The 26,630-nt window shown below is 46.9% G+C and overlaps 1 protein-coding gene across 1 annotated transcript in view; it reads right to left on the bottom strand.

The window, feature by feature from the left end:
- Positions 1 to 2,390: 2,390 nt before the first annotated feature.
- The window catches only part of col28a1a (collagen, type XXVIII, alpha 1a), a 59,283-nt gene continuing 35,043 nt past the window's right edge, over positions 2,391 to 26,630 (bottom strand). The window contains exons 18-35 of the mRNA XM_080485518.1: positions 22,398 to 22,466; positions 22,244 to 22,315; positions 21,286 to 21,354; positions 17,453 to 17,524; positions 16,849 to 16,917; positions 14,628 to 14,696; positions 14,443 to 14,511; positions 14,290 to 14,358; positions 14,079 to 14,147; positions 13,928 to 13,996; positions 13,672 to 13,740; positions 13,475 to 13,555; positions 9,727 to 9,762; positions 9,597 to 9,633; positions 8,396 to 8,950; positions 6,654 to 6,799; positions 4,538 to 4,787; positions 2,391 to 3,485 (exon numbers count right to left, since the gene is read on the bottom strand). Coding sequence (XP_080341644.1) covers positions 3,313 to 3,485; positions 4,538 to 4,787; positions 6,654 to 6,799; positions 8,396 to 8,950; positions 9,597 to 9,633; positions 9,727 to 9,762; positions 13,475 to 13,555; positions 13,672 to 13,740; positions 13,928 to 13,996; positions 14,079 to 14,147; positions 14,290 to 14,358; positions 14,443 to 14,511; positions 14,628 to 14,696; positions 16,849 to 16,917; positions 17,453 to 17,524; positions 21,286 to 21,354; positions 22,244 to 22,315; positions 22,398 to 22,466 — 2,043 coding nt within the window. The 3' untranslated portion in view covers positions 2,391 to 3,312. The remainder of the gene's footprint in view (positions 3,486 to 4,537; positions 4,788 to 6,653; positions 6,800 to 8,395; positions 8,951 to 9,596; positions 9,634 to 9,726; positions 9,763 to 13,474; positions 13,556 to 13,671; positions 13,741 to 13,927; positions 13,997 to 14,078; positions 14,148 to 14,289; positions 14,359 to 14,442; positions 14,512 to 14,627; positions 14,697 to 16,848; positions 16,918 to 17,452; positions 17,525 to 21,285; positions 21,355 to 22,243; positions 22,316 to 22,397; positions 22,467 to 26,630) is intronic.

Below are 26,630 nucleotides of genomic sequence, written 5' to 3'. Positions count from 1 at the left end.
CAGCAGTTCCTGTAGAAGTTGATGCAGATCCTGAAAGTGAGCAGGCAGTACACGTTTTGACCACTCTATGAAGAATCTTGCATCTTTAAGTGTGACTTCATGAGTAGTGCTTTTGGAGCAGGTTACATCCCATTCATGGTGATAAAAGACCTCTTTCCTCTCCATCAAGGTGTCGGTAGGCTGTATTATGTACCATCAGTAGTACAATGCTGGGGTGAATTTCTAAAAAGTAAAAATCTTCACTACCAGAGGGCCAAATGGTGAATGAGTACATTTATCCAGAGGATTTATGAGACTCATTTCAACTAATTCAATGATTTTTTTTTTATTATTATCTAGAAATAAACCCAGAACTATAGTCATTTGGAGTTATTCTGGCTTCATCTGTACTTAAAATGAGCATCCTTGTGCAGGATGAGTATTGCATTGAGTAACAATGCAAAATAAGCTGATGAGGCCATGAGTTGCCTTTACCTACCTCACAGTCACCTCCTGACTCCTTCGTCAAACATTACACTGGTCCATCCATCCATCCATTGTCCTCCTCTTATCCAGTCCGGGTCGCGGGGGCAGCAGTCTAAGCAAGGAAGCCCAGACTTCCCTCGCCCTAGACACGTCCTCCAGCTCTTCCGGTGGGACCCCAAGGCGTTCCCAGGCCAGCTGAGAGACATAGTCTCTCCAGCGTGTCCTAGGTCTGCCCCGAGGCCTCCTACCGGAGGGACATGCCCGGAACACCTCCCGACGGAGGCGTCCGTGGGGCATCCGAAACAGATGCCCGAGCTGGCTCCTCTGGATGCGGAGGAGCAGCGGCTCTACTCCGAACTCCTCCCTGGTGACGGAGCTCCTCACCCTATCTCTAAGGGGGCGCCCAGCCACCCTATGGAGGAAACTCATTTCAGCCGCTTGGATCCGGGATCTTGTTCTTTTGGTCATGACCCAAAGCTCATGGAACGAAGATCGACTGGTAAATCCAGAGCCTCGCCTTTTGGCTTCGCTCCTTCTTCACCACGACGGACCGATACAGCGACCGCATAACTGCAGACGCTGCACCGATCCGCCTGTCGATCTCGAGCTCCATCTTCCCCCCACTCCTGAACAAGACCCCGAGATACTTGAACTCCTCCACTCTTACACTGGTCAACAGCCAAAAACTTGTCTGGGTTTTTTCAACTGATTTAGAGTAATGTTGATGTGCTGAATCCAGAAATAAGATTGGTTTTGCTATATCAGGTCAACTTTTTTTAACGAGGCCAGTTACATGTTTTTTGACGTTTGTGTTTGCATGTACAACTATTTTTGCTTTGTATGATACAAAAATCTTTCTTATTTCTTGAAATAAGGGAACTCTGAAGAGTTTGCATGCAGCACTTGATGACAAAGTGGTATTTTATTATGTTACAGGTGAATAGAACGGCTTTGACTAGAAGATTTTGCAAAAATAAGCCTGACATTTTCTGCTCCATCTGGGGCGAATACATCGTTGTTCCTAACAGAAATCAGTCACAAGTTTCATAAAGCGTGCTCACCATGCTTATTTTGGTATGTGGGGCGGCATAGCTCGGTTGGTAGAGTGGCCAGTCCATGTGTCCTTGGGCAAGACACTGAGGCCCAAACTGCCCCCATTGGAGTGACAGCACCTGGCATGGTGTGTGAATGTGAATGTGATTAACCATGTTTCACTGTCAGCGAAAAGGCGCTTTATGGAGTGAGTCCCTTTACCATTTGGTATTAAGCTTGGTGATCAAGACAAAGCTTGGCTGCAAGACAAGAAGGGTTGTCTGAAGTTTGGGATTGCTATAGTTTGGAGGAACAAATCATGTCACTGACTGCTACTTCAGTACTATTGATGTGGCTGGGATCATCAGAAAGAACTGGAGTAGCCTGAAGTATCCTGATCTTGAATCAGCACGTCGTCTTTGGAGAACTTCCTGACATTAGTGAGGAAGACTCCTCCAGTGAACAAGGAATTGAGAAAGAAGTGATTCTCAATGATGACGCTCCACATCCTTCCTCCCATAAAGAGCTAAATGATCCAGCTTTGTCAACGTCTAGTACTCAATTGACAGTAATCGAAGTTTGTAACATATAAGTAATATATTTTGTTGGAAAACGATTTTCTTCTCAAAAACCTATTTCTGGTGAGAAATATTAACAAAAATGAACCAATAATGACATAAAACTAGAATCGATGCAATCAGAAGATCGGACTTTCTTCAAAACAACTTTGCTTAAGAACCTCACCTGATCCAGAGAAACGGACGTCATTTTCAGATTCAGCGGAGCAAAGTTGTCCTAAATCAGCTGAAAAAACATAAACAATTTACAAAAACATTTTTTTGTTACCCAGTGTTATATAATGTACGTCATCAAAAGAACAACCCTGAAGAAATAGTTTGTGAAAAAGTTTATTTTGTTGTTTTCTACCTAACAATCATTGAGAAACTTGTACAGTAAAAAATATTTTTTTTTTATCATCAAATGTCTTTTCTTACAACATCCTTTTAAAAGTGTGTTTAGGACGAAGTAAAATGTTGTAAAGTGAAGAAAAGAACACTGAAATAGCTACAACATGAACAAAGCAGCTACATTAGAACAGGTACAGAACACAGTTTTATATTTTTTACACTGTTGTGTATAAAAACTACATCTGTATAAGTGTACAGCAGACTATATTCACAGCGCAGGCTAAGAATAGCTAATAGAATAGCTAAGAATAGCTTAATTGTGAGAGTATGAACACGTTTAAATGTGGAGTGAGCCCGGCCCTGCTGCATGCTGGGAGGAGAGCATCACGTGAGGTATCTGCAGACCGGACTAAATACTCATGGTCACATTACTGCACACTGCGGATCAGATCCAGCAGAATGTGTTTATTAAAGATAGGCCAGGGACAGTTCCTGCTCTCATGGCACAGACCTGATGTTTCCAGATGTTCTAAGATAAGAGGAGGTAACTATAAAGGATTTGCAGCTTTGAGAAACACTGTTTGGTGGAGAGTTAGCCGGAGCTGTGGAATCACACTAACAGCCAGAGACTTTACTCCTGGAGGTGTTGCTGGTGACAACATGAAGAACGATGAGGCATCAATGAAAAGAGAGTTGATGACGCTGTCAGCAGGTCAGAATTGAGCTGGATCACCCGCAGTGGAACAGAGTGAGAGAGCCAGCATGGAGCTCCAGATCTGCTCCCCGTCTCCTCCTTCACCTGCAGCGTCCTGCAGAGCGCCACGGCAGCAGCAGCTGACCTGTCAAGGCCTGTGGCACCAGTCCCCCCACTGTTCCTCAGCGATGTCCTCTGGGAACACGTACGCTGTTACGTGTACACGCAGCTGCTCTTGCAGCTGGCTTCACTCTCAAAGTTGTTGCCGTTGCCCTGACAGCTTCCGAACCAGAACTGGGCGCAGGCGTTGGCCTCGGGGTCGTAGTACCACCGGACCACGTACTGTCGACAGGGTCCGGGGTCCAGAGGCTCACCGCAGCCTTCACCTGGGAGGACAAGCACAGTGCAGCGTGTCAGCGACTTGGACTCTGGCTGCTGAGTCACCGTGTGTCCAGGAACATCTGGGATGTGCTGGAATCATCTACGTCAGTTGATGGATGGATGGATGGATGGATGGATGGATGGATGGATGATAGATAGATAGATAGATAGATAGATAGACGGACGGACGGACGGACGGACGGACGGACGGACGGACGGACGGACGGACGGACGGACGGACGGACGGACGGACGGACGGACGGACGGACGGACGGACGGACGGACGGACGGACGGACGGACAGACAGACAGACAGACAGACAGACAGACAGACAGACAGACAGACAGACAGACAGACAGACAGACAGACAGACAGACAGACAGACAGACAGATAGATAGATAGACAGATGCTTTGCAATCAGAAGGGACTCAGTCGAGGCTTCGTCAGGTGACTGGCAGGTTAGCTTGGAAGCTCTCAACAGCCGAGCACATCCTTTAACTTAATGTCCCACACTGACCTGTCAAACCCCTCTGCATCCCAGGAGTGGGACATTTTCTCTCAAGGAAGCAAAAATACAACTAAAGCTTCATCTCATGTTCAGCCATAGAGCGAGGGAGCTCATGCTAACAGCATGGCTGATTCCTCAGAGATCCTCGACGAGCTGAATTCACTTCGGACTTTGGGACTAAGTTAGATAATATCAAACACTGAGGTGGAGAGATCGACCATCAAATCTGAACTGAAACCTCTACAAATACATCCGAGAGCTAAGATGTGCTCTAACACTCATCCTGAAGACTTTTGTTGATGAAATAAACAACAAATGATGAGATGTTGAGGCAGACGGAACCTAACCTTGGGTAATCGTATGACAAACCAAAGGTGAAAGTTTGACATGGAGACACATGAAGCAAAGCAAACAGGCGGCACAGATCCAAAGTTTCCTTCAGTCACTGGCAGTAACGCCGCAGTGTTCCCCTCAGGAAGATGCTGAGGCGTCTCAGAGGTGAAGGTTAGGGTTTGGGTTAGGGTTGGGGTCACTGTGGTGTCGGGTACCTGCTGCTGAGTCTGTGGGGGGAAGAGCAGGAGGACTGAAGGGCTCCTGCAGCCAGTCGCTGGGACTCTGAGGGCCTACCACCGAGGTCTCCCCCGGGCCCTGCATCCCCCTGCCACCAGGGGAGGACAACATGTCTGGAAGCTTCCAGGGGTCCACCAGCACGTCTGCGTCTACATGGTTCTCACCCAGTCGCTCTGACTCCAGAGAGTTCGTGGGTCGTACAGTTCCTGCCACCAGTGGACGTTCCAGCTGTGAGGAACCAGAGAAAACCAGAAAAATCTGGGTGTGTATTTTCAGAATGAAATCATGGAATCAGAAACTGAAAGTCTGAGTTACTGAGGTACTAAAACATGTCGCATGCTCACACAAACAGATTGTGTTCTCAGTTTGTGGGCACTGCTAGTGATCGACTGAGAATAACTACAAAACAAAACTTTTTTAAAGGATGAATATAAATCTGAGTACTGACCTTCAGCTATTTGTACTGAGTACCGATACTAGTACTTATTAAATACAATTACAACTACAATTATTTTGAAAATGTTTCATTTTCATCTGATGTTTTACACTTTCAGGAACACTTAACTCACATTTAAACATAAAGACACTGAACCCCAAACTGCTCCCAGTGAACAGACTGAGCGGCTCGCACGGCAGCACCTCGCACGGCAGCGCCTCGCACGGCAGCGCCTCGCACGGCAGCGCCTCACAACGCACGGCAGCGCCTCGCACGGCAGCGCCTCACACGGCAGCACCTCGCAACGCACGGCAGCGCCTCGCACGGCAGCGCAACGCACGGCAGCACCTCCTCGCACGGCAGCGCCTCCATCCGTGTGAATGTGATTAACAGTGTAAAGTACTTCGTGACTGCTCAACCACTTGAAAAGCGCTTTATAAATGAAATCCATGTGCCATTTTAAACATTTACTGTGCTTTTCTTGGACTTCACATTTCAACATATCTGATTTCTTTTCAGTAAAACCAGATTATATTAGTTCATCAGCAGGTTTTTACTGTCCTATGGTTCATTAAAAGTGGCACTGCTGCATATTTGTTAGTTCTAGGATCTTTTTAGCAGGAGCGCTTATGTTCAGTTTACATGTTTGATTCACATGAGCAAATCTGATTTTCTGTGTATGATCAATACTGTCAATACTGTTTGGTTCATTGAATATCAGCTGGTCCCTCAATTTGTCCTCATGACCTCTAAAGAGTGGACTCCTGTCTTTAGGGGACACTTGCCCAGGTTTTACCTGTGTCTCTCCTGTATAGAGATCAACCCAATCCAGTGTGAACTGATTACTTTGGAGACGTTAGAGTGTATTTGTTGAATGATTCTGTGATCTGATATTAAACTAATGAGCTCGTCATGTCGTACTCACCGCGCTGTACCAGGAGCTTCACAAGTACCAGTAGGCTGTGCAATATTGGACCCCAGACCGGGATCGGGATCGGTGCATTTATAACTAATAACTATTTTTGGTCAACACATTAACATATTTTTTTAGACTTTACACTTAAATTTATACTGAAATAAAGCAGAAATATTGAGTTATTTTCACCACAGACTGCAACATGTCAAAGCTTAGTGAGGATAACTGGTGGAAACGACCCACACCTTTTACTGTTTGATAGAGTTTTAAAACATGAATGAAATGATTTTGTAATAATTCTATGTCACACTGTTGAATTAAGTTGTTTTCATCACATCATTACAAGTTTCACATTCATTATTGTTAAACTATGGTATCACAGACATTATTTACAGTAAAATCTTGAAGCGAAACAATGAAGACTAATGAATTGTTCTGTACAATAGCTATGACAAGAGGCAGCTGTGGTGATGCATTATCACAGACTGAGGACTTTTAATGGATCGAATTGATCCACTTATTTCAACTGTTCTTTAAAGACAAGATGTAAAAGTTAAAACTTCTTGAATCAGTGCAAATTGAGCTGAAAGCAGCAGGAGGATAAACCAGGCATTACGCGGCTACCTGAGCTTCACACCACGTGATTAAATTCAAGTCCTGAACCAAACTGAGACGTCGACTCCCTGAACACTGAAACTTCCTGCAGCCGTTGGACGTTTCCATGAATGTGGTGTGTTTTTACTTGTGTGTTTTCCTCTGGGAGCTCGTCAGTGTCTCCGCCGTCAGGAGCCTGCAGGCGGGTTTCCTCCGAGGGAAACACTGCGCCGGGCAGAAAGGCCACTGAGTCGTCCTGCTCACAGATCTCACTCAGAATGAGGCTTTCAAGAGCTGAAACGAGGTAAACAGAGAGGAGAAACATCAGACGTGTTGCTCTGAGCTGGAGAGACCACATGGATTTATAGAAAAGAAGTATTGCTGTCGAAAGCAGAGGTGGCAAAAGTACTTCAATTATCTCCTGAATCTGAAGTATTAAAATTCACAAAAGTGACTCATTTACTACACTAAATGTAGAAGTAAAAGTAGAAGTAGTAGAAGCTGCAAGCAGCCGCTGAACGACTCCTCGCTACTTGTTGGAATGCAACTGAAGCTGTCAGTCATCATATGTTTGTCCTCAGGGCCAGAGTCGGGTCAAATGTGTGACATTTGGGGGGAATGGAGCTTGTTAAGGCTATTTACAGTTCTCTTCTTGTTTCCTGGTGAGTGTGGCCGTGGCCACGCCCTCGAGTGGCGCTATGACTGGGAGTCAGCGGATGGCGGATCAGGGTCGTACTCTGATGTAACGTGTAAAGTTTGAGGCGGTTGGGACCCTGTTCAGACGATTGACCCTGCAGCTTCTGTTCCCAGCAGGCAGCACTGTGATAGATTGTGGGGATCATCACATAGCTGTGATCAGATCCCGACTTTCATAAAACATATGAAGTTTGAGGGCGATCGGACCATGCTCAGATTATTTACGCTGCACTTCCTATTCCATGGTGAGCGTGGCCACGGCCACGCCCTCAAGTGGTGCTCAGAGGGAGAGTCGTCTTATGGTTGCGATGAGGGCCGGACTCTGATGCAGTGTTTAAAGTTTGAGGCAGAACGAAGCACATTCAGACTATTTACACTGCACTTTCATTTTCATACTGATGTTTGAGGAAATTTAGAATTACGCCCTCGGACAAGTTCACTCTAGAAAGTAACAAGTTTTTTACAAACCAATTCCTCTTTCCAGCAGGTGGCGCTATGGCCGATGGTCATTATTGTCATCAGCCAGGGCTACAGCTACGCCTTCAGACTTTTATGGAAGATTTTAGTAATTTTCGCTCACTAATCACATTTCTATCAACTTGCAAAATTGGAGGTAATTTAAAATAACCCCCTCGGGCAGTGGTGTCCGAGCTCGGTCCTGGAGGGCCGGCGTCCTGCAGGGTTTAGCTCCTCCCAGTTTCAACACACCTGATTGCAATGAGGGGCTCCTTATTGGGCTTTTTCACAACCTTGGTGATGACATCATCGTTAGATTCAGGGATGCTGAAGCAGGGAGGACTTAAACATGCAGGACAGGGGTCCTCCAGGACCCCGTTTGGACCCCCCTACCCTAGGGTGCGTACGCTGTGGAACATTTGTAAATTTGTGCCAATATTGGCCAAAATCCACCATATTTGTAAAATAGCCAACTTCCTGTTGAGTTTTCGGAGGTGTACCCAGACGTGTTTGTGCTTCCTGGGGTGTATATTGGGGTATATTTGGTGATTAAAATGAGGGTAACGAGCAGTTTGAAGTCCAGAGGAAGGAGTTTCTTTTTTCAGAATTGTCCTCAAATAAAAGGAAAAATGATTTCAAACTATTCTCACTAGAATAATTCATCCAAAAGGTTGCTCACTGCAATGTGTGACTGCACCTCTGGTGATATCAGCATCAGTGAGTGGGTGTGTCTCTTACTAGGAAGGCTCCTGAAGTGGTTGATGAGGAAGATGTGCTCTTCGTCAGGATCGGAGGCGATGGCGCTCATCTCAGCCAGGAACTGCTCGTACAGAGGGTCCGTCCTGTTCCCCACTCCTACAACAAACATCTCTATCCCCTCCTCATGGGCCACTGTGGCTGTTTCTTCAAACTGCATGGCGTCGCGCTGGTCAGCCAGCCCGTCTGTTAAGAGCACCGCCACCTTCCTCACTCCGGGCCGGGACGCCAGGAACAGCTGGCTGGCGCCATGGATGGCGCTGCCCGTGAAGGTGCCCTCGCCCAGGTAGGGCATGTTCCTGACGGCGTTCTTCACGTCTTCCTGGCTGGCTCGCTGCTGCAGGCTGACCACCGCCACGTTGGTGCGGCTGTAGAGGACCACGCCCACTCGGCTGGCCTCCCAGCTCACTGTCATCCGGTCCACCAGAGCATTCACAAAGTCCTTCACCAGCTCAAAGTTTTCTGGTCCCACACTCTCAGAACTGTCGATGACAAACACCAGCTCCAGAGGACTCGCTCTGCACTTCAGCCCACAGCCTAAGCAACACACACAACCAGGAAGATTTACACTCATAATTCACTTCTACTTTATTCATACATGTTCCCTAAATCAGACTGTGAAGTTTATTCTTAGAATTGATATAAAATCCTTGGAAAGAGCCAAAAGCTTTAGCAACTACACCGATCAGCCAAAACATTATGACAAACATCTTAAACCCGAAGTCGATGTGTTAGAACTGAGATGGCTTGTTTCTTTGTTCAGCTGATGAAAGGATGCTGAGGTGATCACCAACAAGATGCTGACTGATCCACGGTATGGGGTAAGATTTCCTTTCAAAGAACACCAAGGAAAACTGTATTCTTTCTTATTATTTATCTCAGCTCCAACAATAACGGTGTTCATGGTCAGTCCTCTTCTGAACTCATCAGATCAGGCCTCACACTTGGAAGACGTTATGCCAACGAGCAGGAACTAGGACCTGAACAGTGTTCATTTTGATCCAAAACCTTGATCTAAGAAAAAGTATCTACAGTGTAAAAATGTATATTTTAACCAAGCCTGGATTTGAAATGAGACTTAATCAGAAGTGGGGATTCATTCAGAGAACGTGTGTCGCTCAGCAACGTGAAATCACGTCATATCCTACAGACCGCCGGGAAACACAAGAAAAGTTTAACTTACCACAGATTTCTCTTATTATCCTGATGACCTCTTCTCTCTGAAAATCAAAAGAGTAGAAGAAGGGAGGATACGTTAGAGCTCAGAGCTTCAGTCAGCAGCTGGCGGCGGCCAGTGGCAGTCAGGTACTCACACTCAGTCCTGGTTCCCCCTGTTCTCCGGGCCTTCCCTGGAACACCAAACTCACATTACTCAGGAGAATTTCAACAGACAATGAGATCTGGTCTGGAAAAGCTGTTTCTCTTGAGTTTAATATCTTAATATCTCCATTAAAAAACAAAGTCTGAGTCACTGATCGGAGGTTTTCCGCCCTCTCTTTACATGACCTTCTCAATTCAAGACAAATACAAATTTTAATTAATGAAAGAAATGCTGTTATTTCAATAGAATGACAGAAAAAAAAACATGATGGGGTGACAGTTTAGTTTTTCTTTTGGAAACATCCTGACACAGCAGAAGAATATTTGCACCGCTATTATTCAGTGTAATTCCACCTACATCACACAAACATCAAGCTGGATTCACAGCGTCAGCTTAAAACTTCATCAGCTTCTCTTTTTGCATCAAATCCTGAAGATTGCAGGAAGTCATGTTTTTCCGTATGAAATTCATTCTGTTGATTGCAGATATTTTACAGGAAGCATTGAATACAATGGAACACCTGCCAAAAGGAAAACTAACGATGACATATGAATAAAACGTTCAAATCTAAATATTTGTGAACTATGTAGTGGAGAAGAACTTAACCAAATTAGATTTGAATAATCTTAATACAATTTCTATAAGTTTAAACACAGTACATTTTCACTGACGCTACATTTTGTGAGGAAACTCTTCTCACATCAGGCCATGTTCAAAGCTTTTAGTAAGGCATTTGGCAACCGTGAGCTTTCCACTGCACAGCTGAGCAGAAACCTCTGTACAGTCACATTTCTTCTGTAAAGCCCCTCCTCAGGTTCTGGAGTGCGTCCGGGGTTAATCCGGGTTCAAGCCCTCAACTGCACACCGTGTCCTTTCTAACAGCCGCTCAATGATCTCATTTGTGTCAGAGGAGTCAGAGGAGTCAGAGGAGTCAGAGGACTCAGAGGAGTCAGAGGCGTCAGAGGAGTCAGAGGACTCAGAGGAGTCAGAGGACTCAGAGGACTCAGAGGAGTCAGAGGAGTCAGAGGAGTCAGAGGACTCAGAGGAGTCAGAGGCGTCAGAGGAGTCAGAGGACTCAGAGGAGTCAGAGGACTCAGAGGAGTCAGAGGACTCAGAGGACTCAGAGGAGTCAGAGGAGTCAGAGGACTCAGAGGAGTCAGAGGAGTCAGAGGACTCAGAGGACTCAGAGGACTCAGAGGAGTCAGAGGACTCAGAGGACTCAGAGGAGTCAGAGGAGTCAGAGGACTCAGAGGAGTCAGAGGACTCAGAGGACTCAGAGGAGTCAGAGGACTCAGAGGACTCAGAGGAGTCAGAGGAGTCAGAGGACTCAGAGGACTCAGAGGACTCAGAGGACTCAGAGGAGTCAGAGGAGTCAGAGGACTCAGAGGACTCAGAGGAGTCAGAGGAGTCAGAGGACTCAGAGGACTCAGAGGACTCAGAGGCGTCAGAGGCGTCAGAGGAGTCAGAGGACTCAGAGGACTCAGAGGAGTCAGAGGAGTCAGAGGAGAGCTCTGATGATGAGCAGAACTGTACAGTTTTCTCAGAAGCAGCTGTACAGCCTGTTTTCCCTCATCGGTCTCTGCACTGCAGCCTCATCCTCACTGGTTTCCATCCAGGGAGGCATCATGGAGTCGTGACGTCCAGCAGTGTGTCCATCACTGTGATTGACTGCAGGGCAGGTGAAACACCAGTTCATGAGTTGAGCAAAACGTCCTAGTCTGGCCTGTATTCTGGCGTACATGTTCCTCGGACAAACACAGATCCTGATACAGGTTCTATTTCCAACACTGGACCCCAGCATCAGTCCAGCAGTGTGGCTGTGCAGCAGATCACTCAGCTGTTTGGTAAAGACAAACACTTTATCAGTAGAACTGTCCTCAAGTTTGCCATGAATAGAAACCTGCTTTCTAGCCTTTTGTTCTTCCTGATCAGCCTGGAGCAGAGCGTCAATACTAGTCAGGAGGGACTGAACAGGACAGTGAGACGGATCCTTCAGCTGAGTGCTCTACCAACGCCATTCACAAAGAGCTCCTTAATCCTGCTCCTGATGCCTCTGGAAGCACTGACATTGCATTTTTGTGTGGCTGTTGCACTCTGACCAGCCTCATCCGTCTTCGTCCAGCTGGTCTCCTCTTCAACATGGACGGAGCGACGTGATCAGCTCCATCTCCTGTGAAGACTGACTGCAGCAGATCAAAGTCCTACCAGGGCGTCCGTTACCCCGTCCAGCTCTCCACCAAGGATCCGCTGGACACTTTCACTGTCTCAGTGAGAAGACCATCCCCAGGTGAGACCCTTTTGTCTGTGACTTCTCCAGTGCCACAGTGGGGAGGGTTTGCGTTTCTTCATCTTCAGAAACTTGTTTAAGGAAAATCCAGAAAAGCTGAAACTGTTGCTACTGTGATTTCAAATGATCTTAAAATAACGGAGGCGTTATCTCAAGGATAGAAACAATAAACAATACACTAATTATGAGATTTCTTTATGCACGTTGTTAAAGAATTAAGCTGAAAAAGTCATGAAAGAGATTACTATGGTTGCTGCTTCTACTTTGGTCAAATCTCCTTGTGATTGATTGATTAAGTCTCAGTACCTTGACACAAAAATATCACATCAATACATCCGCTGATTAACCCCGACAACTTTATCACACATCAACAGACATTTTGTCTATTACATTACACTATTTGTAATCAATCAATGTAATATACCATTGTAAAGGTTATTATTTGCATCATAAATGCCTTGCATGAGGTCTACATGGTCACCCTTCATCCGTTGGTCGGTCACAGTACGCTTGACTTTTAGATGTAAAAAAATCTGAGAAATATTCTCTGCATGGATCGATCAGGATGTTTGACTCCTTATTGAGAGTTTTTAGGGGTTTTATGACTTCAGTTCTCGTGTTATAGAAAATTCTAAGACCTTTGTCTTGAATACTTGAGTAGTTCTGGTTCCATAAATTCCTGTTTCTGCAGTTCTGTCAGGTGTGATCATGAACGTCATTATTCCAGATTAGCCCTCGTGGAGATAAACAGACCTGGAACAAGTCCAGAACAAAAACCTCCTTCAGAGCCTCAGAGACCAGGATTTATTTTATTATGTTAAAAAGATCTCTAAATTAATTTCTCATCTCCTCTCTGCTGCAGCTCAGAGCTGAACCCGCCCACCAATCACCATCATTTAAGAATGGGCGGGGCATTTTCCAAGAGATCTGATTGGTCAGGAGGCGGAGCTCTGACTGTTAATCCAGAACATATCCAGCTGGAACTTATCCTGGTGAGAAGTGAGCGAACGTCGTAGTACAGAAAACCAGAGTTAATCCTTGAAGTTATCTGGATAAGAGAAAATACAACGTCGTAGTACACGCCTCCGAGGAGTTGATGTATTGTCTATCTTGACACCGGCTCTCCTTTACGATGGGAGCAAATGGCACCCACATAGGTAAACCAATGGGATTCCAAGGCCTTAAACATGTGTGGATCAGGCGTTCTCGGTAGAGAGGGGACTTAAGGAAGGCCTTGACGAGGAACGGGGCAGTCTGTGATGAGTCTGTGTCTGACTGTCAGGAGGCCTCCAACTGTTTGAATAAACACCTTTGCATCGAGTTAATGTCTATTCTTCATTCATCCTTCTGACCCGGGGAAGCAGCGGAAATTCCACAACATTGAGCAGATTTTAATAACAAGGAACATTGTGCAGGCTTCTGATATTGATTTGATGAAGTTTTTCTACATTACCATCGGTCCAGGTGATCCAGATCCTCCATAGTCTCCTTTGTCTCCCTTCTTCCCCTTGTTTCCAGACAGGCCTCGATCCCCCTGCACATGTGTAGCAAGTTCTCTTTTTCACAGTCATTTTGGAGTGCTGGTTCTTAAACACAGCGTTAAACTGACCACACAGCCGGTCCTTCATGTATTGACTAATTTATTTGTACCTTCTCTCCCAGAAGACCTTCCCCAGGTGTCCCTCGAGGGCCCACTGGCCCCTGAAACCCAGGTTCTCCCTGGACATGAGGGTTGAAGAAACAATTGTGTCATTGAGGTATAAACTTATGGCAAAGTCTTCCTCGTGACATTCAGCAGTACACACAGATCTGACATATAATGACTGTGGAGGTCATCATCTGGTGATGATGAATTCTGAAGCTGTGATCAACATCAGGGGAGCCAGCAGGTGTTTCCTTTGCCTACCTTTGGTCCTGGAACGCCCTCCCCAGTAGGTCCAGTAAAACCAGGTGGACCAGGCTGCCCTGTGGAGCCCTGGGAGGATCAAATCACCAAGTTAGAAATCATTTCTAAAAATAGAGCTTGCTCATCGGGTACAGTAGGTACCCACACCAACCTTCGGTCCATGTAGTCCAATTCCAGGAGGACCTGAAGCTCCTGGAACACCTGGTGAACCTCTGTCGCCCTGACACACAGAAACACAATGAGCTGCAGTGAAATGACCTCCGACAAACTCTCATCATATGGAACATAATTACTGTTTGATTGAAGTCTAGTAACAAGTTAAAGACTTTACTCTGTGAAGGAATGGATCACATCTCACTCACTTTGGGTCCAGGTAGTCCTTTCCCTTCAGGGCCCATCTCTCCTTGCACTCCTTGTAAACCAGGCGGACCCTATAGAGTGAATAAATTATGGGAATCTGCAAACTCTTCTTTCTGTTTCTTTAAACTGGGAACTCAGTTATTGCTCATTCTCACCTGTGGTCCTGGAAAACCATCTCCTTCCCTCCCAGGTGGACCCACCGGTCCTGGGTTTCCTCTGTTTCCCTGTGACGGAAACAGGTAGGAACAGTATGGTAACTTCAGCAATGGAATCGAATTCATATGATCAAAGAGTAGAATATCAAAGAATAATTCATATCAAAGATCTGGGAGTGTGTTACCTTTGGTCCAATAATTCCTACTCCAGGTTCTCCAACCGGTCCAGCTGGTCCAACAGGCCCCAGATCCCCCTGTCAGATCGACATGTGAGGGTCAGAACTTTCACAGCGCAATTTGCTCACTCAGTCATGAACACACTAGAGTGAACCAAACCAGAGAACTATAATGTCTTTGATGTCACGTCCTGCTCTGCAGTGGCCTCATAGGGGCGCTATTGCTCCGCTATGCTTCTCCCTCTTCTCTGCTGTATTTCTCAGGTGGTGTACCAGGCGGTTGTGGACGGACCTGAGAGTACCGGCTGGATTAATGTTGTGATTCCGTTCAGCTGCGGTTATCGGGTGGAGATCGTTACCTGATGAGGTCCTGGGCTATTTAACCAGACTTCAGATTCCACTCCACGCTGGACCGTAGTGTCACAACAGTCAGTCGTTAGACTTGAGGACAGTTCGTATTCAGAATATCTGCTCCTGACTAATCCCTGTTCTCTTCCTCCACCCTCAGTGAAATCCTCGCTCCACTCCAGCCTGAGTTTCAATCCTAGAGAGCTGTTGGTGCACAGATCCATCCAAAGCTCCGTCTTCTACCTTCCAGTCAGTAACTCTGGTCAGCACGTCTCGGCCGCCTGCCCACTGGACTACTTTCACATTCCATTCTGCTTCGCTCCGAACCCACTCAGCTCTGGACCATCCAACTCGGTGGATCACCCGTCCCTGGACGTCCTCGGCTCCGCGAGCTTCAGCCCTACGCTCCGGCTCAGACTCCGCTCAGCATCATGAAGGCCTCTGCTCCACGACTCTGCCCGGCACAGACACACCCCCTCCTCCGGCTCAGCAGCTTAACTCCACTCCGCTCTGCTCCGGTCCGGGAGTTACCCCTCACTGGTTTTTCCACCAAAAAGAACCAGGTTCTGGTTCGGGGCCGGTGCCAGAGCCAGGGCCAGGGCCAGGGCCAGGACCAGGACCAGGACCAGTTCTTAAATGAGCACCGCCAGAGAACCGGTTCTTTTTCCGCCGCTAACGGAGCCAGTGAGAGCCACGTCATTGCGTCACTCCAAAACGTGATCCGTCACTGATTTCACCAATTTGACGCTGACAGCCTCATCCAGGAACCAGGAGACGGACTGTATTCATCGGTTTAGTCCGGGTCGCTCCATCTAGTCTGACCTGAACCTCTGATGAAGAACAAAGAGCCAGAAGACATTACGTCTCTTCGTATCTCTATTACATGTCTGTCTTGCTTTAGTCCAGAGTCCCGGAGTGGACATAGAGGAAAAGAAATAATGCCTGTATGTATTTTGGTCTTATTTTTCACCATTCCAACATTCCATAGTGACTTTCTGCTCCTTTCACTTTATTTCTGGACGTGTCTGAATCAAAAGCTTCAACATGGAGGAATGGAGGTGTAGAATGATAGAACGCTGCTCTACAGCCGTTTCCATGGCAACCTCCGTAAACACTCTGATTAAAGTTCTCTTTCACATGAAGCCGTTAAAACGCTCATTTTAGCTCTAAAAACTCCAGTTTGTAGTTTGTTTAGTAGTTCCTGAGGAACCAAAAGTCTGCTTCATTAGAAAAAAGTTCTGCGGGTTAGAAAATAACCCCAGTCTGGCTCCTCTCTGGTCCAGCAACGAAGTGAAGCCAGCGTAGCAGCAGTTTAGCCCCTGATTGGCCGGGGCTTTGGCAGTGGAAAGACAAAGAACCGGTGCTGGCCCTGGACCAGAACTAGAACCTGGTTCTTTCCAGTGGAATAGCCCCCTCGGAGGCTCATCTGGAGGGAGTACTCAACTGACTTGTTTATTTTTTGTTAAAATATAGATCCTTTGTTAAATGTAATATCTGTTTTCTGGGTACTTCGGGGATTTGAGCCTTGATCTCTGCACCATAACATTTGGTGTGTTGGTTTTTTCAGGTTTTACTTTTGTTTATCGCTGCTTTTTCCAATTCTGTTGTCATTAAAGAACCAAGTTGTTGTTAAACAGTGTTTGTTTCCTATTGTCATCTTACAGAAATAATCCTAAATTGCAGTAATAACGTCGATGCTGGTTTCAGACCGATACCATCTACGCCTAAGGAACATGAACACAAAAGTGGGCTTGAAGAAGTGTGTGTGTGTGTGTGTGTGTGTGTGTGTGTGTGTGTGTGTGTGTGTGTGTGTGTGTGTGTGTGTGTGTGTGTGTGTGTGTGTGTGTGTGTGTGTGTGTGTGTTCTTGATGGGGGGCTTCACCTTGGGTCCCGGGAGGCCCCGGCCCGGAGGTCCGGGTGGGCCCATCAGGCCAGCACTGCCGGGCTCCCCCTGCACAAATCAGGCAAGAAAAAAGCAGCAGTCTTCAAAGTTTTGATGTTCAGAAGTGTTAAACAAGTTATTACGCAGCACATATAACCAGGATATCATTCATCACTTCACCTGTCAGTGTTTAAAAAGAAGTTATATTTGTTGTCAAACCAACATTTTGCATCAAGCTGCACATCTGAAGGACACAGTGGACATTGGTTGACTGGTGTGTTTAGTTCATACAACTATACAAGGTAAAATACTCACTTCTTTATTGAAATCCTCTAATGTTGGGCTTCAGAAACCAAAGAGTGGATGATGAGCTCCAATTTCTCAAGGTTAAATTACATTTCCAGATTTCCCTAAAATATTACTAATATAACTGTTGTCACATGAACCAAAGTGTAAAGACTGACCAGATTACAGCCCTTTGGTCAACTGTGGCCTGGAGTGCCACTCTCTGGTTCCCTCCATTGGAGCTCCACCAAACACCAACCAGCTGCTTCTACAAGCTCCACCTCACAGTGACCAGACCTGGAGGCCTGTGAGGTCTCACCTTAGCTCCAGCAGGTCCAACGGGCCCCGGAGAGCCCGAGAGTCCCCGAGGGCCCCGGTCTCCTCTGTCCCCCTGTAGGAGAAAAGTACAAGGATAACACTTCTCTGAAAGCTTAGAACCACGACCCACAGCAACACACTCTGCCTCGCTTTAAAGGTGGTGATCAAGGTTATAGTCGTTAATGAAAACTCACGAAATAACAAAAACTAGAAGTGAAAAGGCATTTTTGTTACCTGAAATAAACATAAAAACTAAACTTTATAAAAACAAATAACTAACTGAAATGGATAGAGTCCTTAGAAAATGAACAAAAAGTAACTAACATTGTGAAGAAAGTGTGTTTAGTTTTGTCTCTGTGTTGCTTTCCGTCCAAACCGCTGCAGACCAGCGATCTGCTCATCATGGCAGCGAGAGTCTGAGGAACACCACAGACCCGATGGGATTATTGTGGGATTATTCTGAGTGTGACTGTGTGCCTTGTGGTCTAACCTGGTGAAATGTCTGGTGCTCATTAAATGATCTTTAATGATGCTTTATTGTCACACTCCACCACAGTAGGTTTCTCAGTGCAGTTGAGGAAGTTGCATTCGTCCTGTGGTGTGTTAATGTTCAAAGTGACTGTGCGGGGCCAAAACCTGGATTTGTTGTTTTGGGCTGGAGGAGACATTTTAAACCTGATATCAACTCCAAAAGCTTTAGTTTAATCTTAGACCGAATTTATTATCAGGTGTTTTGATTCAGTTGGCTTCACAGCTTCTTCAGCGAGCTGCTTCAATCAGAGTCGCTCTCTTTTCATCCTTGAATAATCCATTATATTTTGGCACTCTGGTGAACTGGATGACAGGGGTCACCAGGTCCAGGGGTCACCAGGTCCAGGGGTCACCAACACGGTCCCCGGGTTACCAGGTCAAGGGGTCACTAACGCGATGCCCGGGTCACCAGGTCCAGGGGTCACCAGCACGGTCCCCGGGTTACCAGGTCAAGGGGTCACTAACGCGATGCTCGGGTCACCAGGTCCAGGGGTCACCAATGTGGTGCCCGGGTCACCAGGTCCAGGGGTCACCAGCGCGATGCCCGGGTCACCAGGTTGAGGGGTCACCAACGTGGTGCCCGGGTCACCAGGTCCAGGGGTCACCAGTGTGGGTCACCAGGTCCAGGGGTCACCAGCTCGGTGCCCGGGTCACCAGGTTGAGGGGTCACCAATGTGGTGCCCGGGTCACAAGGTCCAGGGGTCACCAGTGTGGGTCACCAGGTCCAGGGGTCACCAGCTCGGTGCCCGGGTCACCAGGTTGAGGGGTCACCAACGTGGTGCCCAGGTCACCAGGTCCAGGGGTCACCAGGTCCAGGGGTCACCAGTGCGGGTCACCTGGTCCAGGGGTCAGCAGCTCTGTAACCGGGTCACCAGGTCGCCCTCAACGACCACAGGAGTCGCCCGCAGGCCTGTTCTAAAAATAGCACAACTCACAAATGAGCTGCAGCTAAAATTTAATTTTATTCTGTTCTATACTTTTTTAATCACACTTGCATTTAAATAGATTTAAAAATTACAATATCTTAAAAATAAAGTAAATAAAAATTGTGTTTATAATACGTGAAGTTAAGATCCCTGGTGCTCTATGAGGAGGAACGAGGCTGACGAAGGTCCTTCACCTCCTCATCACTGTCACACACAGCGGCAATTATTCACTTAACATTAAATAATCAGGATCTACACTGCAGCCACACCGCTCACGTTCAGGGTTCTAAAATCCCTGAACTGCATGTATTCCATTAAATAATATTGTAGCGGCGGCAGGTAGCAGCGGTGGACAGATGACTCGTAACACAGAGAGGGTGCTGCTCAAGTCCAGGTGGGTCAGAAGTTTCTGGGTCAGAAAGGAGCCTCCACCTCCTCACTAGTGGTTTTTGTAAACGGAAGAAATTGAGCTCCCTTCCTGGACAGTGGCCTTGTTGTGGCGGAAGGCCTTGCCTGGTCTCGTGACCTTCAGAGCTGTGCCGTCTGGAGCACATGCTCCTGGTAGGGTTACCCAAGGTGGACAGGTCTGGAGTGGAGGCGTCACCCTCCGGCCCCCCCACATTATGCCCTCCTGCACCCGGCTGCGCCTTGTCACCCCTTTTGTTCATGATCTTCATGAACGGGGTGTCCAGGGCATCATGTGGGGGGGCCGGAGGATGGCGCCTTTCGTCTTTAGGAACAATGATGTCCTTCTAGTGGCGTCACATGAGGGCCTCCCGCGTTCACTGGAACCGTTAGCAGCTGAGTGTGAAGCGGTTAGGATGTGTTTCAGTACCTCCTAATCTGAGTCCATGGTCCTCTCATGGAAAAGGATGGGATGCCCTCTCCAGGTGGGGGGGTGGACTTCCTCCAGGTGAAGGAGTTTAAGTATCTCGGGTACTTATTCACGAGTAATGGGAGGAGGGATGGTGAGATTAGCCACAGGTTCGGACAGGCGGCTGCAGTAATTCAGTCACTGTACCGGACCATTGTGGTGAAGAGGAGCTGAGCTAGAAGGCAAAGCTGTCCGTTTACCGGTCGGTCCACATCCCCTCCCTCACCGATGGTCATGAACTTTGGGTCATGACTGACAGAATGAGATCGCTGGGACAAGCAGCTGAAATGAGTTTTCTCTGCAGGGTGGCGGCGTCACTCTTCATAATGGAGTGAGAAGCTCAGCCATCCAGAGACTCAAACTCGAGCCGCTGCTCCTCCACATTGAGAGGAGCCAGTTGAGGAGGTTAGGGGATCTGGTTAGGACGCCCCCTGGTGGCCTCCCTTTAGAGCTCTACCAGTCACATCCAACTGGGAGGAGGCCCCGAGGTCGGCCCAGGACTTGCTGGGGAGATTATATCTCTGGTTTGGCTTGCTCTCTATACTGCCACCGTGAGCCCAAACGGACTAAGCACGAAAGAAGATGGATGGATGTATGAATAAATGGAACTGAGTCACGCAGTGATAATATCTTTGTAGGTTAATGCACATGAACAATATTGCACTAAAGAATTGCAGGTAGTTGTGACCCCCTTCCAGTTCAGCAGGAGAACCGCATTGGGGACAGAAGTTGCTCTCCTTCTCTGCTTCTTGCAGGCGGGACAGCGGAACCTGCAACCTGATGAGAGCAGCTCAAATGCAGAGGACAGAGCATGTGTGGTGTCACTGAGGAGGCGAGGTGACAGGCTGCATGTCTGCTGCTCGTACACAGCGCGCAGGTGGAGAGCACCTTTGATTCACCCCAGTCCAGTGACGCTCACGGGCTTTTGTGGCTGCAGAGTTTCTGTTCAGTGGGAAATGGATCCAAATGGCTTTTGAAGGTCACGACCCCTGGGCTCGTGAAAATGGGACTTTTTTCAATGAAATTTTGTTTGTCATTATTTTTCATTTTCATTTTCATGGTTTCAAGAAAAATGTCCCATTTTCACTAGACCAGGGGTTTTAATCTCAGCCAAAACAACGAACACGGTGAAATGTTGTTTTGGCTGAGATTAATAGAAATAAAGTGTTGAATATTGATTATTATTATTACCAAGTCATTGTTGATAATTACTGTGAGAAATCATCAATGTGATCAGTGTCTTCAGATTCACAAGCTTCATTAATGATATTATATAACTAAGGGCAAACTGAGCAGATAGGAGCGTCTCAAACTGGTAGCCCTTCGTATGACTCAGTACCTATGAAGTAGCTCTCAGTTTCAAAAAATTTGGTGACCCCTGATGTAGCCGGACATTCTTTGACACCTGTATTCCAGTGTATTATGGGAAATGCTTGGTGAATAAAACTACGTCTGTAAATGTTGAATGTAGAATAATCAGGTTGTCTTTATTTAAACAGTTACCTTTTCTCCTGGTATGCCTTTCCCAGGGGATCCCTCTACACCCCGCAAACCTGGCAACCCCATCTCGCCCTGGATCACAAAACACGACACGACATAGAACTAGGTTATCTTTTGCAATTTTCAACTGCTACCACCCAGTAGATCAGCTGAATACTGAATTCATCAGCTTAAACCATATGAATGTAAAAACTGAAAGAGCTTGTGTTAACTTATACACAATAAATCACATGTACAACTGTAAAAAGACCTTCCTGCCCTTCAAAGCAGGTCTCTGATGAGATAAAACAAAAACATAATACAGTTCCGGGGAATTACACACAGCTATATTAAGTTACTTTGTACGATACACAAAACTTTCTTTGTAAGTAGTTTATTCGTTAATCTTTGTCAGTTCAGTCTGGACAGGACTGTTCATTTGTAAGTAGTCCCGTATTCAGACGTATCATTATGAAGCTTTGTAGCAGGAACCTCATTGAGTGGACTCATGACTATAAACTAGAAAGTATCTTCATCGATATTCTGTCTATGTAATAAGAAAAGTGCTCTGTCACTTACTGATCATTCTTGGTAATGCAGGTTGAATTTATTTGAAACCTTTAGAGAGTGGTTCCTGTATTGATACATGATTGGAACATTATTATTACTATCAAATGAAATTGTTGTCTTTCTAAATTAATGAATTTATCAAGAGGTCTTTTTTGTTGAGAGTTTTATAAGAAAGTGTAATAATTACAATTGAAATCGTGGAAATGGCTCTGTTGACAACATTCAGAGTCTGTGTGGCTATTATGAGTAAATAAATCACGCTGCGCTATGGAAATGGTGGTAAAAGCTTCAATATGGCTTCATTTTATTCCTTTGTTATGTAATCTCAAAACCTTTTTTAAAATTGAAGAAATATAATCTTTTTCGTCCACCATTAAATCCATAGTCAAGGAGACCAGCCCTCCAGGCTCACCTTCGCTCCGACCGCTCCATCCTCTCCGGGTATGCCAGGTATCCCAGCAGCACCGTCAGGTCCAGGCACCCCCTGGACAAACATTCACACATCAACTGAAAGCTTCCAGCGTGGAGCTGCTGCCTACTCTCCTGTGGAGGTTCGGTTGTCTGACCTTTGGTCCTGGGATAGCCACACCTCTCTCTCCCTGAGGCCCTGGCTCTCCTGGAAAACCCTGGTCTCCCTGAAAAGAGAACAAACATCACACAATCTGTTCAACACATGACAGTACTCCACTGTACGGTTTGATTCTGAAAGATCATTATTTGATAGTTTCCAGAGTGTTTGTGGAGGACCACTGAACCAAACTGTGGCAAGATGGCAGCGGGAGGACACTGGGCGAGACCAAGATCAACTTTTTGGTCTGTCCCCAGCAGTGGAAGACATTTTTCTTTAACAAACAATAAAATACAACACATATTTAAAACACACTTAAGACACATAAGTGCAGACATAAAGGAAATGTTAAAAGTAAAGAAACGGGAAACAGTAGCTCTTAAAAATAGTAATAACATTTCTTTGTGAGTGTGTGTGTGTGCGTGCGTGTGTGTGTGTGTGTGTGTGTGTGTGTGTGTGTGTGTGTGTGTGTGTGTGTATTCCAGTTATTTCATTTTGTTTGGAGTGGCTATTGCATTTCGAATGAAGGAATTTTTGTTGATTTTTTACGGGCCAGAGGGACTTTGAAGCCTCTACCTGATGGGAGTAACTGGAAGCAGTGATGGAGGGGTGAGGGGGTAAGAGGGGTGATGGAGGGGGTGAGAGGGGTGATGGAGGGGTGATGGACGAGTGATGGAGGGGTGTTGGAGGGGTGGTGGACAGGTGATGGAGAGGTGAGAGGGGTGATGGAGGGGTGTTGGAGGGGGTGAGAGGGGTGATGGAGGGGTGGTGGAGGGGTGGTGGACAGGTGATGGAGAGGTGAGAGGGGTGATGGAGGGGTGGTGGAGGGGTGGTGGACAGGTGATGGAGAGGTGAGAGGGGTGATGGAGGGGTGTTGGAGGGGGGGAGAGGGGTGATGGAGGGGTGGTGGAGGGGTGGTGGACAGGTGATGGAGAGGTGAGAGGGGTGATGGAGGGGTGTTGGACAGGTGATGGAGGGGTGATGGAGGGGTGGTGGAGGGGTGGTGGACAGGTGATGGAGAGGTGAGAGGGGTGATGTAGGGGTGATGGACAGGTGATGGAGGGGTGAGAGGGGTGGTGGACGGGTGATGGAGGGGGTGAGAGGGGTGATGGAGGGGGTGAGAGGGGTGAGGGATGGGTGATAGACAGGTGATTGAGGGGTGGTGGAGGGGTGATGGAGGGGTGATGGAGGGGTCTTTTGTGATCAGAGATCTTTCCTGATCACGCAGTTGTTCAGTTCAGGGATGTGAGGTTGTGATGAAAACCTGATTCTTCAAGCCTGTTTAACGATACGGGAGAGTTTAGTTTTGTGTTTAGTGGAGAAGCTGAACCAGGATGAAATCTTAAATGTGAGGATGGATTCGAGGAGTGAGGAGTGAGGAGTGAGGAGTGAGGAGTGAGGAGTGAGGAGTGAGGAGTGAGGAGTGAGGAGTGAGGAGTGAGGCGTGAGGCGTGAGGAGTGAGGAGTGAGGAGTGAGGCGTAAACCAGGGTTAAGATGCCTCTGCTGGCATTAAAAGTCCTCAGTTTCCTCAGCAGATGGCGCTGTTGTACTTTTTTGTAAACAGTCATCTGGTTTGCAAACCACAGGCTGGTGTTGATCTCTGTTCCTAAACATTTACAAACCTCCACCTGCTGGACAGAATGACCCTGGACACTGCGGGAGTGAAAAGGATTGTCGGAGTGACCTCTGCCCCACAGCACAATGCCTCTGTTATTGAAATGTTCAGCTGGAGGGAGTTTTTATCCCAGGCCTGGACCAGGTTGTTGACGGTCTGCTGGTAGTGGGTCAGTGCCGTCCGGCAGCTGAACCACCACACCAAAGTGTCACTCCTTCACTGTTCCAGTAGATGTTATTAGTGAACAGAGAAGAGGATGGGGGATAAAACCCAACCCTGAGGGACGCCGGTGTTTAAATCACCTTGCTGGATTCAAACTGTTGACCAACACCTGCTGTGGCCTGTCATGTAAAACCCATAAAATGAGGGTGGGGTGAACCTGAAGGTGTAATAATGCAGCGAATTATTGTTATTATTATTTTTCTACTCTTTGACAAACAAAATTGCTCCATTTTTGACGACCTAAAAGTCAAACCTTGTGACAATTTGCATACGCGTCAGAACTGGCCAAAACATTTATATTTCATGGTCACTGTGCATGTGTCTGGCAAAATGGCTCCACAGCGCCCCCTACATTCTCCCTTCATTGTATTCACATTTGCAACATCACCTACATCCGAGAAATTTGGTGGACATATGCAGCATGTCGGTCCACGTGAAAATGTCACCAGCACCCTTCCATACTCTAAACCAACAGGACGTCCGCCATTTTGTGTTCTGCGCAGGATGCGTGAAACAAAGGCCTCGGAGGGGGTGAGAACCGACACAGCTGACACCTGGCCAGTGTGTACAACAGACTTTCCTGAAGAAATCACATGAAAATATTACTCAAAGAGACATCTTCCTTTTGTTTTACTGTCTGGACTTGCTCGTGCTGTCCCCAATCCTTTGTGCAGAGTTCTGATGCGCTCAAAAGAATTCCCACAGTCCAAACAAATGCCGACAGTTCAGTGATTTCACTTCCTTTATTTCTAATATTTTCCAACTCCGATGAAGCTTTCGTACGCAGTGGAGGGGTACTGGCAGGCAGGTGGACCGACCATTAGACGCCCAGTAGCTGGATGATCAGATGAATCAACTGCCAATATCCCACCTGCGTCCACTAATCAATAACTCAAAACAACAACCCATCCATCCATCCATCCACCCATCCATCCATCCATCCATCTTATCTGTTTCCGGGTGGTGGTGGTGTCAGTCTGAGCACCGTCACCCAGATCACCTTGACCCATTAAGAACCTTCCTGCAGGTGGAGAGCCCACAGGAAGGTGGAGAGCCCACAGGAAGGTGGAGAGCCCACAGGAAGGTGGAGAGCCCACAGGAAGGTGGAGAGCCCACAGGAAGGTGGCGCCCGGCGTGGGACATGAACCCTCTACCTTGAGACGGAGAGTCTCACGCTCTACCTACTGAGCTAGCCGGGGGGCCAAAACAACAACCATCCAATTAAATATAGGAATTAAATAATAAGCCCAAATATTTCATATATTTTCAGAATCAAGCATTTGGCTTCAACAGTTACTATCGTATCAAAAGGCGTGGCCATGGCGCTGCAATGAATCTCTGATGGTTGGCCATGAAACAGGAAGTGATGTGTGTCTCTGCTCTACATGCTGTGATCTGCCTGAAACTTCACGTGTGTCACCCTGAACACTGAACACGTCCATATGATAATGTACATTCATAGTCATGGAGCCGCCGATTGGTAGGAGGAAGTTTAAGGAATTATATTTGATCAAAATGCTTCAGCAAAAGTTAAAGGTCATGGCCATTAAACAGGAAGTGACGTGTAACTCTGCTCTATATGCTGCAACGTGCCTAAAACTGCATATGCTTAGACTTCCCCTGATCAAATTGATATGCCATTAGCCATTGACAAACATAGCGCCACCTGCTGGCAACAGGGAACGTTATTTTATTTGTATGTGTTATTTTAACTACTTGAGCATATTAACCTCCAATGTGGTGTTGTGAGTGTAAAATATGTGGATGATGACTCACAGTGAAATTGTGACTTTTCATTAAAGGGCATTTCTGTGGTGGACCTCTGAACTGAACTGCACCTCTAGATCTGCTGTTGGTTTCACCTCTAGGTCTGCTGTTGGTTTCACCTCTAGGTCTGCTGTTGGTTTCACCTCTAGGTCTGCTGTTGGTTGGACCTCTAGGTCTGCTGTTGGTTTCACCTCTAGGTCTGCTGTTGGTTTCACCTCTAGATCTGCTGTTGGTTTCACCTCTAGGTCTGCTGTTGGTTTCACCTCTAGGTCTGCTGTTGGTTTCACCTCTAGATCTGCTGTTGGTTTCACCTCTAGGTCTGCTGTTGGTTTCACCTCTAGGTCTGCTGTTGGTTTCACCTCTAGGTCTGCTGTTGGTTTCACCTCTAGGGCTGCTGTTGGTTTCACCTCTAGGTCTGCTGTTGGTTGGACCTCTAGGTCTGCTGTTGGTTGGACCTCTAGGGCTGCTGTTGGTTGGACCTCTAGGGCTGCTGTTGGTTGGACCTCTAGGGCTGCTGTTGGTTGCAGGTTGAACCTCCCAAGCTGTTTGGTGCACCTCTGGAGCCAACCAACAGCCTGCCCAGAGGTAAAACCAACAGTAGAAACAATATAATTTGAAAATGTGTG

The sequence above is a fragment of the Lipophrys pholis genome, assembly GCF_963383615.2.
Source record: "Lipophrys pholis genome assembly, chromosome: 17".
Classification (NCBI taxonomy): domain Eukaryota; kingdom Metazoa; phylum Chordata; class Actinopteri; order Blenniiformes; family Blenniidae; genus Lipophrys; species Lipophrys pholis.
Note: the sequence above shows the minus strand (reverse complement) of the source record. Positions and strands in the feature narration are given on the sequence as shown.